Consider the following 17873-nt stretch of genomic DNA (forward strand, 5'->3'; position numbering starts at 1 on the left):
TTTGGGATTGGAATAGGTCTTAACTTGTCAAGGTCCCTACAGTTATAAAATGCTGTGAATTTTCTCCACCCTACCTAGAAGTAAAGCAAATTAAAATTGCTTTTTTAAAGGGCTGTAGTATACACTTACAGTGATTAAGCCATCTATACTGCGTTACAAAGAAGAATGAAATTATTTTGGAGAAGGTACATCCAGTAACTTTATAGGGGGAAGTCAGAGCAGGTAGGCTAGTCATGCATAAAATGCCTCTGGGGTTCCCTGTTGGAAGTAAAATTATGGGCTGTATAGACCAAGAGTTTGAATCAAAAGGTTGTTGTTGTTTTTCATTTCTGCATTCCACAGAGTCAAGGTCACAAGAAGCTGAAAATATAGATGATAGGAGATAAATACATGAAAAAGTAATACTACTAAAATGTATCTTAAGGGACACATTAAATACAGTAAAAACTGAAATACTAACGAATAATATTCATCATGTTCAGAAAAATAAGGACAGCTTCATGTGAATTGATTTAGAGGAAGCCCAGACTAAGGAAGAAAACTGATCTGAGTAGAAAGCCCCTGGATCCTATTTTTGTTTAGGTATCAGACAACATGGGTTTATCCAAAATATATGAGTCTGTGGTTTTGTGTAAGGCAGCTGGTTACAAAAAGATGATGAATTATTTAGCTAAAGTTACAAAATATACTAAGGTTTCCCCTAAATCAACTTCCAAGGAAAGAATTACTAGTAAAGGAACAAGATACCAATGATGAATGTAACTGTATTTGATATCTAAAAAGTACCAATAAAGATTCAGTTTATAATAATAAAAAAAAGAATTACTAAGACAGTAACACAATGTACACTCCTTGTCTCAAACCTTTTTTAAAGATGGAACAAAGTTAGATGCCAACAATGAAGAAATATTAGGTTAATGTTAGCTCAGTTATTCTAATATGCTTTACTTTATGCAAATAGCCTTTTTCTTTCTTGGTCATCTGCATTTTCCCATTTGGTAGCGAAATTCAGCCCCTTAAACTGACTCTATCTTTTAAAAGGAAGCGATTTTTTACTACTAAACCATCTGAAATATAACCTTCTAGAAATCATTATGCAGCAAGAGGACAAATGAGCTAAATGTGAAAGGCTTTGTGAGTTCCAAAACAAAGGAAAACAAATGTGGAAGAAGGAGCCTGGGAAATGAATATGCTTTTAATGCAAATATATTTTACTTAAAGCAAAACATTGGTTCAAGGAATATCCATTAAATGCCAGTGCCCCTGAAAAGATCCTGGCTCCTGGTAATCCATTCATAGAGAATCTACAAAGCTGAGATGCAAATTTAAGACTTAAATGTAGCTAAATTCCCAATGTTATTTATGGTTGACCCTCATTAATGTAATTTTTAAAACAGTCCTTGTAATGAAAAAACAGTGGTTATTCTCAGTGGTCTCTCGAAATGTAATTGTAGTGCATTTGATTAATTGTTTCTATGGTGAGGTAAATTATAAATTTATGCATTTCTGTGTGTGTGTGTGTGGTGCTGGGATAGAACCCAGAGCTTGCCAAGTGTTCTGTGTATTCTTAAGAAAAATAGTGCATTTGATTAATTGTTTCTATGGTGAGGTAAACTATAAATTTATGCATTTCTGTGTGTGTGTGGTGCTGGGATAGAACCCAGAGCTTGCCAAGTGTTCTGTGTATTCTTAAGAAAGAAAGCAAGTGCTACTTTGAAGGGGGCAACATGTCATTACCTGTTCTCTTGTTTATTATGCTCAAACTCTGGAATTATGGGGTAAACAGTGAGTGTCTGAGAATCACTGCTACAGACCCTGAAATGGGTTCCAGTGCAAAGTTTATAAGTAACAGCAGGAGTCCTGATGTTTCACTTTCCGAAGTCACTTTTTTCTCAAGCCTTTAGAATTCCTGACAAAATGTGGACAGCGCACTGTCCTTCACTAACTAACTACACTGGTAAGAAGGCCTAGCTATGTGAGACATGGAACATGAAGCACGAGTTACTTCTTGTTTAATTTCACACAGCTAAGAAATAATTTTCCAGCTGCTGTGAATAGGTCAAATGATTACTCAGAATCACAACATTAACCTTTCACTCACTGTGCACAAGAAGGCAGCCAACAGAAGGTTCCTTCCAACTTGACTTGCCAGAAGGCTTGTGGCATGGGGATCAGGTTTGTTCCACTGCTGTCCACTGAGCCCTTACTGAGTACCAAGCCCCTCCTTGGCACTGGGGAGACCAGTGGTGGGCATGACTTCTCAGGTGTCTGTCCTTATGAAAAGTGAATCTTGTGGGACACAGCTCTGTGTAAATGAGGCTGACTGAGAAACAGATTTACATCTAAAACTGCTGAAGACTCTGCAGATGAGCCTTAGGAAGAAAACAGAAGCCCGACTTTCCTCATGTTCCTTTTTGGTAATTGCAGTAGCAGTTGTTTGCTGCTGTGTGACTGCATGGCACTATGGGCATGGGACAGAGGTTAGAAGTTTCATGATGAAAGAAGTAACAAAGCCATAACCATAACCATAGCTAGGATTTGCTGAGTACATTCTATGAGCTATGGCTTGTACTAAACACATGAGTTATCATATTAAATATTCACAGTGATTCCATAATTTTTATTACCCCCACTTTACAGATGAATAAACTTTGCTTTAAGGTAATAATGATGATTATAAGCATAGGAATCTGACGAGAGGGTCTGCAGCCTTTGTACCTTGGCTGAAATCATTTCCTTCATTTTCAGGATGAGAGCCACAGGAGAGGGGAGTCTCGGCTTCACCATGGGTAAGAGGTGGTTCTATGAAGCTGCCGACCTCAGGTGACCCAGCCCACACCATCACCCAGCTTTTCTTTCCAGGAAACATCTCACATGAGCCTGTGCATTTTTGAAATCCCTTCCCTTAGATTGTGTATCTGACTTGTTCACTTCCAAAATTATGCCTCTCCCTTGCTTATCACAGACATCTAATCCCGTCTGCTCATTTAGGGCTGAAGCCCACTCTACCTATGGTCAGCGGCCTCTGTCCTTGCTAATTTTAAGATCACTTCTCTCATCTTTTTGGAATGAGAGGTTTCCTTTCACACAAATCAGGGCTGGGAGAGCACTTCTCTGGTTTAAGCAACATCTAAGGTCCAAATCAGTTCATTCAAATTAAAGAAGAAATAATTTATGCTTTATATTTCATGTTTTCCATAATGAGGCCCTCTTGCCACTTGAATCAGTGAATGTCCCTCGTATATGGCTGTTTGCCCTTCTCTTGACCACCTCCATTGATGGGAAAGTCAGTACTTACCACAGCCATGCAGCCCAGTTGCTTTCAAGGAATGTGTATTCATTCAACATTAGTTACACTCACAAAATGAGCAGAGGCAAAAGTAAAAGAAAATAATAGCTATACCAAGATCCTGTCCCAGAGGAGGCTCAAGTAGAGGAACCAGGACTTGTACACTGAGAGCCAGAACATGAAATCGAAGTTCTATAAGAGCTCAAGGTTAGAAAGGTGGATTTCAGCTGTGATGCCCAGTCAGATCCGTGCAACCTATGACAGTATCTTCATCTTCTGAGTAACTAGAGGTGTTCATAGTACTGTAAATTTTCGGGAAAGAGCTGGCTAACAGGAAGTGCTGATATTGCTTTTAGTGTTAACAAAATGGCTCCTAGCTTCTTTTTAAATATATAATTTCTATTCAATAAAAATAATCACTTTAAGTGTATCTTTGACATGTTTTCACACACACACACACACACACACACACACACTGTGTTGTACCTACAATAGCAGTGACTACATAGAACATTTCCATCATTTCTAAAAGTTCCCTGGTGTCCCATTTTGGCTCAATTCCTTCCTGCTCCAACCACAGGAAACTATTGATTTAGTTTTTGTCACTGTTAATTGGATTTATCTTTCTGAGAATTACACATGAATGGAATCAAGCCACATGTAATGTCTTGTGTTTAGCTTCTTTACAGGAATGCATCCATATAGTTGCGTAGTATGCAAACTATGTTTGTCCATGGCCCTTTTATTTATTAAGTGTATAGTAATATCTCATCTTGGTTTTAATTTGTATTTCTGTGATCAAGCACCCTTTCATGTACTTACTGGGTATGCATGCATCTTCTTTGTGAAGTGTTTGTTAAAATAGCCTGCCTATTCTTATGAGTTATACAAATTGCAAGTCATTTCTCAGGTAAATGTGTTGTTTTTCTTTTCATTTTTAAAGTAATGTCTTCCAAAGAGTATAAGCATTTGATTTTGATGAAATCAAATGTATCAATTTTTAATGGTTAGTGCTTTTAGTAATATGTAACCCAAAGTTAGATTTTCATGCATATTTTTCTTATACAGTTGTCATAGTGTTAGATTTTATGTTTAGGTTATCATCCATTATCCATTTTGAGTTAATTTTGTGTATGCTGTGAGGTAAGGTTTAATGTTTATTTATGCCCCATAAGGATATATGCTTCAGCATTATTTGTGGTTAAGACTATTCTTTCCCCTTTGAATAAACTTACACTTAAAAAAAAATTAAGTGGGGAAAAATGAGAACCAAGACCTGTCATGTAAAGGTACAAGATTCCAATGATGAGTGTAACTGTACTGTATACCTTAAATGTACCAATAAACTCAATGAGAAAAAATAATAAAAAAATAAGTTTGTTCCTTTGGAAAAAAATTAAGTGACAATTTAAGAGTGGCCCAATTCTGTTCCATTGGTCTGTTTATGCTTATGACAATATGCCAAGACCACACTAATTTGATAACGGTAGGTTGACAGGAAGTTTTTTTTTTTTTTTCTGTACTAGTTATTTAATACAGGGCCTTTGAATTGAGCTCTCCCCCATTTTATTTGAGACCAGATCTCACTAAATTGCTCAGATTGGGCTGGAACTGGCAATCCTCCTACCTCAGCCTTCCAGAATGCTGGGGCTACAGACATGTGCTACCTTAGCCGACTGATAAGAAGTTTATGAAGCTTTTAGAAACAGGTAGAGTAAGTCCTTCAACATTTTTCTTCTTTTTCAGTATTGTTGTGGTTATTCTAGGGCTATAGTATTTTTCACATAGATCACAGAACCAGCTTATCATTTTCTGCAACGGTCTCCTGAATTGCACTTGCCTGACATCATGGATCCTTTGGGAAGCAGCAGCATCTTACCAGGACGGAGTCTTCCTTTCCATGAGCACATGCCTCCATTATTCAAGTCTCTTAAGTGCCCCTAAATCAGTGACGGTGAACCTTTAGAGACACATATCCAAAGTGCAACCCAAACCCACTTATTTATTGCAAAGTCCCAATACTGCAATTGAACCTGAATACTGAGATGTTTTTAGAAAAAAATAACTCATGCATTAATATCTTTTGTCTTAAACAAAAAACAAATAACATGTGTGCCATACATTGGTTCACCACCAGGGCCCTAAATATTCAGTAAATTTTAGCATACACCTCTTACATACACAAATCTGGTTAAACCAGATACACGTATCTGGTTAAATTTATTCTCAAGTATTTCATCTTATTTGATGCTATTATTTAAAGTTTTATTAGCTAGCTGTTAGTATATGGAAATGTAACTGAGTTTTGCTTATGGTGACCTTGCTAAATTTACTTATTAGTTTTAGTAGCATATTTTTGTAGTTTTCTTGGGATTTTCTGCGTATAAAATCCTGTCATTTACTCATAACAATAACTTTACTTCTTACTTCCCAATCTTACCTTGTATTTCTTTTCCTTCCCTAATTGTACTTGGTGGGACCTATGTATGATACTGAAGAGAAGTGATAAGAATGGGAGTTCTTATTTTCCAGCTAAGGAGGAAATTTTTCAATGTTTCCTAATTAAACTGTATATTTTTTTACAGCTGCCTTTTACGTGGTTGAGAATGTTACTATTATTGCTAATTTTCCAAGAGTTTTTTTTTTAAATCATAAATAGGTGTTGAATTTTCTTCAATATTTTTTGTGAATCTCTTGAAATTATTATATTTTTCTCCATTATGCTATTAGTGCTGTTCATTTCATCGCTTCATTTAAAATGTTAAACCTTGAATTCCTAAGACGTCACTTGGACATACTATATATTTTTCATATATTGATGAAGATGATTTGCTAATATTTGGTTAAGGAATTTTATCTTGATTTTAGTCAGTAGATTTCTTATAATACCTGTCTAATTTTGGTGTTGATGTAATACTGATCTCAAATAATGAGATGGAAAGTATTGATCTCATCTGTTTTCTTAAAGTTAGTGTAATTGTTATTGTAATAGTCATTATTGTTATTGTTTTTCCCTTAAGTGTTTGATAGAATTAACTAGGGAATTACCTGGGGCTGGGGTTTTCTTTGAGTGAAGGTTTTTACTTAGATTTCAGTTCATTAATCAATATATATGGCTATTTAGGTTTTTTATTTCTTCTTGAATCAGTATTAGTAATTTGCATCTTTTAAGAAATTTATTCATGTCATCATTTAAATTGTTGGTATGTTTGTCTCTTGATATCCTTTTTTTTTTTTTTTTTTTTTTTTTGGTTTGGAGGATCGAACTCAGGACCTTGTGTGGAACCACTGAGGTAAATCCCTGGCCTTAATATCCTTTTAATGACATATACAGTGATGCTCCCCACCATTTCTTTTGTAACAGGGATCGAACTCAGGACCTTGCACTTTCAAGGTGGGCACGGCACCACTGAGCTAAATCCCTGGCCCTATGCCCCCTATTTTATACTTGATTTTGGCAACTTGCATTTTCTCTTTTTTCTTGACTAGTTTGATAGTTTATCAGTTGTATAATTTTTTCATATATCTAGTTTTAAAATTCACTGAATTTTTATTACTGTTTATTGTTTTCTATTTCTTCTGTTTCATTGATAGCCACTCTTCCTTCCTTCTACTTAGGGTTAATATATTTCTTATTTTTTTAAGATTGTGTGTGTGTGTGTGTGTGTGTGTGTGTGTGTGTGTGTGTTAGGGGCTCACTGGGGATTGAACCCAGGACCTTAGACTTTGTTTTAATTTCTTAATATGGAAGCTATTTCATTGATTTTAGAAATTGCTTCCTAATATAAACATTTAAAACCTATACATATTTATTTAAGTAAGCACTGCTTTACCTTCATCTCACATTCTGATATGTTGTACTTTTATTATCAAAGAGGTTCAAAATAATTTATTTCCTTGTAATTTCTTCTTTGATTCATGGTTTAAGTGTGTGCTATTTAGTTTTCTATATTTAGGGACTTCATTGACAGTTGAGTGCTTTTGACTTCTTATTTAATTCTATGGTGGTCAACAAACATACTTTATAAAATTTCAATTCTTTTAAATTTATTAAGTTGCTTTTACAATCCAGCATATGGTTTATTGTGGTGAATGTTTCACATACCCTTCAAAAGATGTGCATCCTGCTATTGTTGACCACAGTATTCTACATCAACTTTATCAAGTGTTGCTTGAATCTTCCATGTGCAGACTGACTTTCTCTCCTAAAAGTTGCTGAGAAATGAATGGTGACATCACCAAGCACAACTGTAAATTTGTGTGTTCTTTCAATTCTGTCAATTCTCTTCCTCCTCCTCCTTTAGCTCTGAAATTGGCTATATTTAAATTTAAGATTACTATCTTGTCAATGATAGATTATTTTATCTTTATGAAATATCCCTTCTCCTCTCTAGTAATATTCTTTATTCTGAATTTTACTTTTTTGATAGTACAGTTATAGTAGCCTGTATGCATTTAGACTTTGTTATATTTCTTTCCTGCCACACATTTACTTGTAACCTTTCTGTGTCTTCATGTTTAAAATCTGTCTTTGTAGATAGAATATAATTGAATCTTACTTTTATTCAGTTTTACACTTTCTGTTACTTATTGGGGGTTTTAGTCCATAATGTGTTAATGTAACTAATGATATGCTTGAATTTAAGCCTCTGCCTTGATATCTGTTTTATATTTGTTGCCTTTAGTCTTTATTTTATTTTCTTTAGTTCTCAACTGAGTATTTTAAAATCAAATTGCATTTTATCTTCTCTATGGTATATTATTTACCTTTATTTTCTTTTAATGTTACTCTGGCATTTACAATGTTTATTTTAACAGCACAGTCTTTCATTAGACATCGCACACATCATATATTTAAGACTCTTAGAACAGTACACTTCCCTGTCTTCTCTCCTATCCTCTGTGGTCATTATACATTTTGCTTTTCCATGTCTACAAACTCCACAGTATGATGAACACTTTCTTTAAACAGTCAGATATCTTTTAAAGATATTTTGAAAGCAGAAATGCCTTTTACATTTACTCATATATTTTGTCTATTTACAACTTCTCATTTTTTGCAGATCTGAATTCCCATCTGGCATTATTTTATTTTGATTTGATAAACAACATTTTTTGTAGTATAGCTCTGCTGGTGAAGAACTGGTACACTAAATTCCATTTGTTTAAAGGACTCTGAATTTCACCCTGAGTTTTGATAGATATTTTTGCTGATTATTGTAGGCTAGCAGGGTTTTCTGTTTGTTCGTTTGAACACTTTTAACAATTTTACCTATTGTTTCCCTAACACATTACATTTTCCCACACAAAAACATCAGTGACTGTTCTTAACCCACTTTCTTTTATGTAATGCGTTTCCTTCTCTCTGGAAGCTTTTAAGATATTTGTTCCCTGCTGCTTCCCAGAAAATTGATTATAATGATTTTCTTATTTATTCTGCTTGGGTTTTATAGAGCTTCTGGAATACATGAGTTTATAGTTCTTATTACATTTGGAAAAACTTTAGCCACTAATTACTCATTTTTTTTTCTTCTACTACCCTACCATTTTGGGGGACTTCCTTTACATGTATGTTTTACTGCTTCATTTTTCCCACATGATGCTGAGACTCTGTTCATTTTTATTAGTTTTTTTCTTTCCTCTCTGTCTTCACTTTGAGTTGCTTCTATTACTGTTTTCAAATTTGCCAATCTTTTGTTTGACTCAATCTTCATTTTGAGCTTACTAAGTACATTTTATTTTTTTATAAGAATGTATACTTTATTAACAGAAAGTTTTTCTTTTGAAACCATTCTACTTCTTTGATTCTGTTTGCTGCTACTGGTATATTCTTCAAGGGAGGGAGGGGTAGAAGACAGGGCAGAGGGATGGGGAAAAAATAAGAACCAAGACTGATTATGTAAAGGTACAAATTTTCAACCATCAATGCCATTATATTGTATACCTTAAATATACCAATAAAATTAATTTAAAAAAAGAAAGTCTTGTAATTACAACTCATTGACCTAAGGCTACCCTGGGATGAATTAATGAAGTCACATTTGGTGGAAAGTACATGACATAAAAATTATTTTTGATGAGAATTTCAGCTGGAGGATGAGGAGAACAGATGTGAAGAAGTAACAACATTTTCATCCAGTCCAGCTTTGCTGCACTAAGTACAAGCTGTTGGTACAGTATTTTTGTGCAGTCAAACAGAAAAGATGTCCCTGGTGATTCATGTTATTGTGTTAGTCCAATAACATCCTAGTGAGAAATGTAGTCCTTTAAAACATCTAGGACACGAGCATTTGCCTGTCACAAGTTTTCATTCATGCATATATAATAAATATATAAATAATATATCATATATTTGTTCTTTAATAGTTGTTTATATTCCTTGCCTATGAATTTCATCATCATTATCACTTCTGGATCTGCTTTTCCTGACTGAATGTTCTACTTATGGGTCATATCTTCTTGCCTTTTTACAGGTCTAATAATTTTTTATTGGATGGTAGGTATCACGAAATTTTTACTGTTGAGTGTTTGGATTTTTTTTATCTACCTTTAAAGAGTTTTGAATATTGTTTTGGTGGTTACAGATATGATTGTTTTAGTTTGTTTTTTTTAAAGCTTATTCTTTAAAGTTTAGCCAAAATGAGTTTAGCATAGTTGTGACCGAGTTTAGCCCTACTACTTAGTTGAGGTTTTCTTTGGGTCTCTCTTGTGTGTACCACATATTCAAGAAGCTACTTCCATTTAGATGATCAGAACCTAAACTTTTATCAGCCTTGTGGGCTCTGGGACTTGTTCAGCCCCCAAATCCCTGATAGCTATTCTCTGATGACTCCTGTGGCATTTTACCCAATGCATACTCATTTTAGTACTCAGCTAAGGACTCAAGGGGATGTTTATGCAAATTTCTAAGCTTTCTCTCTGTGCAGCCCCACTTGTCTGGCACTGTTATAGGAAACATCACTGCTTCAGATTCCTTTAATTCTAATCACTATCTCTGTAATTTAATGAGACCACTCTGCTATGCTTGGGTTTCCCTTCTCTGTTCCATGGTCCACAATGCGTCTACAGGAAGAGAACTGGGATAATCTCAGGGCTCATCTTTTGTTTCTGTATTTCAAAGATCGCAGTCCCCATCTTCCTGTTCAATGTATGAAATTAGTTGTTTGACATAATCTGTCCAGTTTTTCTATTTTTTAAATGATAAACGACAAGCCCAACGCCAATTTTCCCTTTGTAGCCTGAGGCAGAAATTCTTACTAATTCTTAAAGGCAGAAAATACGTTCCCTTAGTCCCTACATTTCAGCATCTAATGGTTGCTTAACTCATCAACCTTGTACTGTAGTTAACAGAACAAATTACAGAGCCAGCCTTGTTGAGTCTAAATCCTGACTCTGCATATAACACAGGATCCTCTGCTCTGAGCCTTGGTTTTTCCAATTGTACTATGGAGAATAAACAAGTGTGGCTACCTTCTGGGTTTGAGTTTTAGTGACCACATGATAATGCTCATTATGGCAGCTATTGTTAATATTATTGTTACTAATCATTAAAAAGCAGTTAGGTTATTCCTCTATGACTGATCCTTCCTTTTGGGGAAACATGCAAGAAATCAGTGAAAGTCAAACCACAGAATATTGTTTCATATGATTTTGTCACATAATACTGTTATTTTGAAGATTCTCTCTCCCAGACAACTATAAGTACCAAGTAACATTAAGCTCCTAGGGTAAGAACAAATGACTTTGACAAGAGCATTTTAATATCTAAGGAGATTATAAGTGCATCTTGTTCTTTATCTCTCCATCCAGGTTAGCAATGAAAAAGCACATGTGTACTGAATTTGTAACGATAAGATTTTATACTGTGCTAGTGGCAATAGATCAGTAAAGAAGTGTGGAAGTGAATCTGCTTGTAAAGTGAAAAATCCTTTTATAGAACAAATGATTACCCACTCACTAATTTATCTATGTCATAAATCTGGAGTTAGTACATAGGGTCTATAAATGGTTTGTATGTGGGCCAACGTGACTTTCAAAGACGAGGCTTGGCTTCCTTACATGCCTGCTTGCAGCCTCAGGAAGAACTCCTTCAGGGAGGTCCTCTCTGCAGCTTGAGGGGTCCTTGGGAAAAAGTAGTTTTAGGCAAAGGTTTGTTAATCACTTGTGTATGTGCTTAACCGGCCTGGATATCCTTCACGTATCCAAGAATCAAATATGAATTAAAGATTTAACATAAACAAATATCTTTGGTATTTGCTCTGCAAACCACCCATGTGCCACTGCCACCACTGTTCTGTTTTGAGAATAGTTTTGCTCATGTGCCCAGAGGGCCCCACTCTCTTGGTCCTGGACTAAACTGGCCAGCTACCAGGTGACCTCAGAGAAATATATGCACAATCTGAGGTTCATGTCTTGTAAAGGTTTAATGACAGTCTCAGAGGACAAAGGGATAAAGAAGCAATTAAAACTCACTCTCCTGACTGGATACTGTGATCAAATTAGATTCACATGCAGTATTTTAGCTTTTGATCTTGCACCATGGTGCAGAGGTTTGTAAGCTATCACTGATCTAAGTAATCCCCCACTGGTGTACATGAGAGAACGAATATCAGAGAGTAACACATCAGTCACCATTTCTGAGCCACCTAACAGCATCCACCTTATGAATACTACTTTGAATTTAAGTAAACTTTCCTGCAGAAAAGATCAATGCTTTTGTTTTCTTATCTATCTTCACAACATTTCTGTGAGGAAAAAGAGGCTCTATAGAGTTCCCTTACTATTTCAGTTCAGTCAAAAGAACTAGAGAGAGTAAGTCATTTGCTTGAGATCATGCCGTGACACATTATCTAAGAATCTTGGACCTTGGAATACTAATATCATAACATTTCTGGTAGAGCAGTGTCAGCAAAGTATTTTTGTAAAGTGCTAGAAAGTAAATATTTTATGATCTCTATAGGAAGACAGCTACTCAATTCTGCCATCACAGCATGAAAGTAATCATGGAAAATATGTAAATTGGAATGAATAACATGGTTGGTTATGAAAAGACTACATATATTACATCTGTGTATACTATGCCATCTATAGTGGGTACGTATGATATGTGTGTGTGTGTGTGTGTGTGATATGATATATACACATATACTTTTTTTTAACAGGCAATGCCAGAGTTTATAAACCCTGGTACTAAATCATGACCCATGCTAAATGCTCCCTCATGCTGTAAGGCCATTACACAACCGCAGAATGTGACATTTGCAAGTGCTTCCTACTCCCTTGATCATCACACAAATCCTGCTAAGTAGCCTGTTAATGACTTTCCAATTTATGTACGAGGAAACTAATGGGCTGACTCACTTATCCAAGGCTGCATGGCTACAAATGAAGCATGAGCCTTCTCAGTTTTACTAGTCCTCCTCTGCTAGGTGTTCCATGGAAAATTCTCACCTATGCTGCTATTTTCACAGCTAGGAGAACCTCGCAGAGGAGAGTTTCAGTGACTAGTCTGGGTTGGTGATCTCAGGGTGACTAAGCCAGGACCAGGACCACCCTCTACTGGCTCCTGCGATGCTCTTCTGTCTCTCACAGGACTGTGGACATTTTCCAAGAAAAAAGGAAGAAGACAGCCCAGTAGCATGTCTACCACAGTTCAATCTTTCAAATTCTTAAAGTGATATCACTTTATAAATTTTTATACACTGAAAGTATTATCTAAATATAAAATAAATATCTTTTGCTCATTTTATCCTGTTCATTATCTAATTTTATCATTATCATCAGTAACAACATCATCATTTGGTGCTGGAGGTTGAACCTGTGGCCTTGCATATGCTTAGCACGTGCTCTGCCACAGTTACACTGCAGCCCCTTTGCCTATCTAGTTTTAAAATCCAAATCTAGATTATAAAATCTTATTGGCACACTGCAATGACTTTTGTTCAATTTTGTTCTTTAGTATAATCTGAAGATGGTGTTTTCAACCACAGCACTTTTCTCTAGTCCAGAGACTATGTGAATCACAAGGAAAATAACTTGATAAAGAAGAGTCCTGGGTTTTAACTAGTACCTTAAAATGAATGTAGAGGAATCATTCTGATTCCCAAGGTCTTTTCCAGCTTTATTGGAACAAGGTAGATGATAAGGTGACCAACAGTCCTGATTTGCCCAGAACTGAGGAGTTTCCCAGATATAGAATACTGAGTTCAGAAAGTCCCGGGCATACTGGGATGATTTGATCACTTTAATCACTGGATGAACATTTGTTGAGTAGATTGAGTACTACCTCCAACTCAGTATTATCCCTGGAGGTGATAAACCTCATCTGGAACATGAATTAGTTAACTGGAGAAAAGGCTAGGAGAGCTATCCAGCTTCCTATCAAAATGTGAGCTTAAAGGAGCCCCGTGACTTTGTAAGAAACCAGCCCAAAGACAAATATAAATGTGTTAGTATAATTAGTCCTACATTTCTCACCCACTGGTGAAAATTGTGTTTTCTATCATTTAACCTAAGGAACATGTAAACAAAGAGGGCATTTCCTCCAATGTTAAGAGAAGGCCCTGGAAAGGGCTACCTAAAGTCTGGTCTTAGCATAGAGAATTATCCCGCACTCTGGAGGATGATCCATAGAGTATCATATTGCCAGCACAGGGTCCACAGGAAGTCCAGGAGGCAGTGTTCAAGTTTCCAGGCTCTGGTTCTAAGGCCATGAGCCAAATGACACCTTCTTGAGATTTCTCTTAGGCCTCCTGTTTTATTTACTTGCTTCTGATGAAATCATTTTCGCAAATCTGAATTGGGTAGAAAGACCTGCTTTGGATTTCCCAGTTTTGAAGGAAGGAGTCTCTGTTGGTCCCAGAACAACTGCCTTAAAAGGTTCCTTTGTTACTGATAGAGTTAATGTTCCAGCCAAGGGACTTCATTTTCATCATGGGTCAGCCCTCTCCCTGCCCAGCAGAATGTTAAAATTATACATAGAAGGATTCACAGTCCAGCAATGGAACAGTTACTAACATACTAGTCAACATTAAGAACCACAAGTGCCCAAAAGCTTTGGAAAAAGCAATGTGAAAGTTTTCCAGGCTTTTCCTATAGAAACATTCACCACTGAAAGACCCATTCTAATTTTCAGTTACAGCTGGTGACTGTTTATTTAAGACCTTGGATAGAAAAATTCAGCTTAAATATGCATTGGTGAATTCTGTTGCCATTACAGGCTGGCCAGACAGTAATGAGTCTGACTGGCTCTTATTTCAGAGACTGAATTAGCATCTGCAGGGGACACTTTCCCAATTGTCAGGCTGTCTTAAGGAATGCAGACCTTTATCTTCATTAGGGATATAGCCAGCCCTTCTCCACTTCTGCCCAGGCCATGGGTAACTTGTAATTCTTAAGACCTGGATGTCTATGACTTTTTTCCTCCATAATTCTTACTTTGGCCTTCACTTTTTCTATTTCATATTTTTTAAAAGTCCATTACTCAAGTCCATACCATTTCTTTTTCTGTCTCATTTGTCCCTTTCTGTATTTTTCTTTGACCTCTTCTCTCTTTCTAATCTATCTCCTGTCAATTTCACCCATTTTTCTTCGTTATTTTATATGTCTTTGTCTTTATTACCTAATTTTTCTTCCCCCTTTGCAACTTGTGTATTCCATTTGGAATTTCTTTAAGTATTTTAAAAGCCAATTGTAACCACGTTGTTTTATTTTTTAATAAAACTAATTAAAGTAGAATCCATTTCCTTAGTGTGCTGTGGCAAAGAGGTAAAGAAATAAATTAACTAGAGCTGGCTAGTTAAGTAGAGATGGGGAACAGGAAGCCAATTCGTCACTCTGTGTCAGAATGAACAGGCGTCTGAAGCAAGCACTAAGGGGTATGGACACATCCCTACCTCTAGTTTAGCACACACTGTTCCCACCAAAACCACGCAGTTCGTCCATGCCCAAAGAAAATCTGGTGTCCTTCACTTGATGCTGAATGAAGGCTAAAAGCAGGGCTATTTGGAAAATCAATTTTAAAATGGTAGGGAGGTTTTTCAAATTGTCATGAAGTCTGGTTTTGGCCACAAGAGTACCTGAGTCAGCTGAGTTTCTCCAATCAGCTGACTGATGTCTGTGTGTCAGCTAAAGTGCTCTGGTGTCTCCTCTAGATCCCCAGGCATTCTGCTAACATAAAATCTGAGCAGCACAAACCCACTGGCTGGAGTAAAATTGTGTTAGATTGGTAAGCTTTCAGTTGCTTCCCTGAGTTTTGAGCAGGCTCAGACTCACACCTGCCGATACAGTTCTTTTGGTTTTTTTTTTTACAAAACACAACAGTTGGGCAGTGCAGGTAACAGTAATTATCTCAGTAATTAGGTTCTGCCATACAATGTATAGTCAGGGCCTTGGGCTCTGCAAACAGAAGAGGCACCCGGAGTACCTTTACAGCACTTGGTCTCTTCTGGAAAGCAGGACGCTAATAAGCTCTTTCTGAGACAATGAGAAAGCAGATTGCCTCCCCCTCCTCCCCTTTCTGGTTCAGCAAATTTCAGTTGTGTTGCAGTAAAGAAAAGAAAGGAGAAGGCTGTAAAAGAGCACTGCAGATGGAAACTGTCTAGGAAGAAATCCAATTTTTGTCTTGTGCTCTGTGCATTTCAGAATGGAAATGCTACACTCATTAAACTGCCCATTAAGCAAACAATACAGGGAAACAAGATAGGTTTTAGGAAGCTGGGGAGGAGAAGAGGCAGGTCAGGAAGAGGAAACAAAATGAGGGCATTGTTTTTAAAGGAGACTGCAAAATGTTCAAACAGAGATAAGAAAATGCTTGCACCGATTTCAAGAAGAATGGAGTGGATCGTTTCAATACTGCCAACAACATCTCTGTTGCAGCCATGCAAAGCTGTTAGTGCTTGACAAGACAAGGGTGACGGAATGACTTCCATGCAGTGAGTTGAATGTATTAGGATGAGTCACTAAACACTTAATATAGGGAAATATATTGGATCTGTGTGAGTAAGCATGTTCACTTACCAGTTAAAATAAAGACACAGAAAAGGGAGGAGAAAAACACTGAACACCTGCTTTGTTCCAGGTACCTGCACATATTGTCTCATTTAATCCCCGAAACACTCTGGGGCTATGGGCATCGACTTTCATTCACAGATGAGCAAAAATGGCTCAAGAAGATATGAAAATAGCTCAATTTCACATAGCCGCTCAACTGTAGAGACACAATTTAAGAGCAAATTCCATATGGCTCCTACCCCGCCACGCTGCCTTAGAGAACACAGTTCTTGAAGCTTCCAGAAAGGAAACCAGCACTAGGGATCACCAACAGGTACAGCTCCTTCGGAGTACCTTCCTTCTGTATCATTTCAGGTCCACCAACACGCAGATAATTTGACAGCCCTCACCACTACAATTGCAGGAATCCGGTGCCTGGGGTGGTAGAACTGAAGTCCTCAGCATTTGGCTTCCCTTCTGACCAGGGAAATCTCATTTGATAAACCAGAGATAAGCACTGGGAGGAGAGAGGGCAGAAGCCCGGAAGAGACTTCTTATCTGTGTCTCTGCCACATGACTTTCATGCTGGATGCTCTCTTCCTTGTGCTAGGCCCAGGCAGTACTAACACAGTTTCCACACTTGGAGCAGGCCCAGCTCTTAAGAAGGGTCTGAATTCCCACAATGTAGATGACTACAAAAAAGAAAGCCCATTCTTTTACCCCACACCCCACTGTAGTGTGGCTCATCCTCCTTTTCTAGTCCAACCTCGTTTCCTTACTTGTCATTTTTATTTCATTATCTCCCACTCACTCCTCAACTTACCTCTCTTTCACTGTCCCCCTACACTGGCAGTTGCCAACCTTACCCTCCTGGTTGTTAAATCCAGTGGATATTGAAGTGTCTTTCAGGGATGCTGGACCTGGCTGACCATCTGTGTTTCTTAGAAGACTCTCCCCTTCCCCTGTCAGAGGACTCCTTCTGCAGGCTGCTCTCCCTTTTCAGTCCTCTCCACAGGCTTCTCATCACCTGCCTAGTATTCCTTAGTCTGCTCAGGTTCTCCTCTTCCTGATCTATGAAATCCACTCCTAGGCAGCACTACTATCGAAGTGCTGGGGTTTTGGACCTTACTAGTCCAGATCTTTCCTGAGGCCCAGGCGCATGATCAAATGACTACAGGATGGCTTACCCCGGCCCTGGTCCCGGAGATTCTTATCTTCTCCGCTTCTGGAGATCCACTTCAATTGTCTCAGAGGACAGAGGTTGAAAACTGAGACTCACTTTGTCCTTTCCTCCTTCATGCCATGGCCAGCCCACCCATCATCTCCATCTGTACTCCGCCTTCTTTGCCAATGCTGCCCTTTCCTTCCCTGGCCTTACTGAGCATCCAGCCTTGCTTTCAGTACTGCTGCTGGTACAACCCTTCTAAATGCAAAAAGGAACCTCTCATTCCCTTACGTAGGCTTTCAAATGGCTCCCTTTTGCTATAAGAAGTCCCCACTCCGCATGACTCTCATTATAATAGTATATACTTCCATTATTAGTAGTAAAGATGCTTCTGGGCTTACGGTGGAATTATGTCCTGAAAAGCTCACC

General features: G+C 37.4%; 1 protein-coding gene across 3 annotated transcripts in view; it reads right to left on the bottom strand.

The window, feature by feature from the left end:
- The window catches only part of Cpq (carboxypeptidase Q), a 368009-nt gene that overhangs the window by 15681 nt on the left and 334455 nt on the right, over positions 1 to 17873 (bottom strand). The window contains exon 7 of one of the 3 annotated variants that reach the window (XM_019206825.2): positions 5145 to 5229. The exons of the other annotated variants lie outside the window; for them this stretch is intronic. Coding sequence (XP_019062370.1) covers positions 5207 to 5229 — 23 coding nt within the window. The 3' untranslated portion in view covers positions 5145 to 5206. Of the gene's footprint in view, positions 1 to 5144; positions 5230 to 17873 lie in introns of those variants that run through there. 3 annotated transcript variants of the gene reach the window in all.

This window comes from Fukomys damarensis, unplaced genomic scaffold, assembly GCF_012274545.1.
Source record: "Fukomys damarensis isolate Sample0158 unplaced genomic scaffold, DMR_v1.0_HiC HiC_scaffold_5, whole genome shotgun sequence".
NCBI lineage: Eukaryota > Metazoa > Chordata > Mammalia > Rodentia > Bathyergidae > Fukomys > Fukomys damarensis.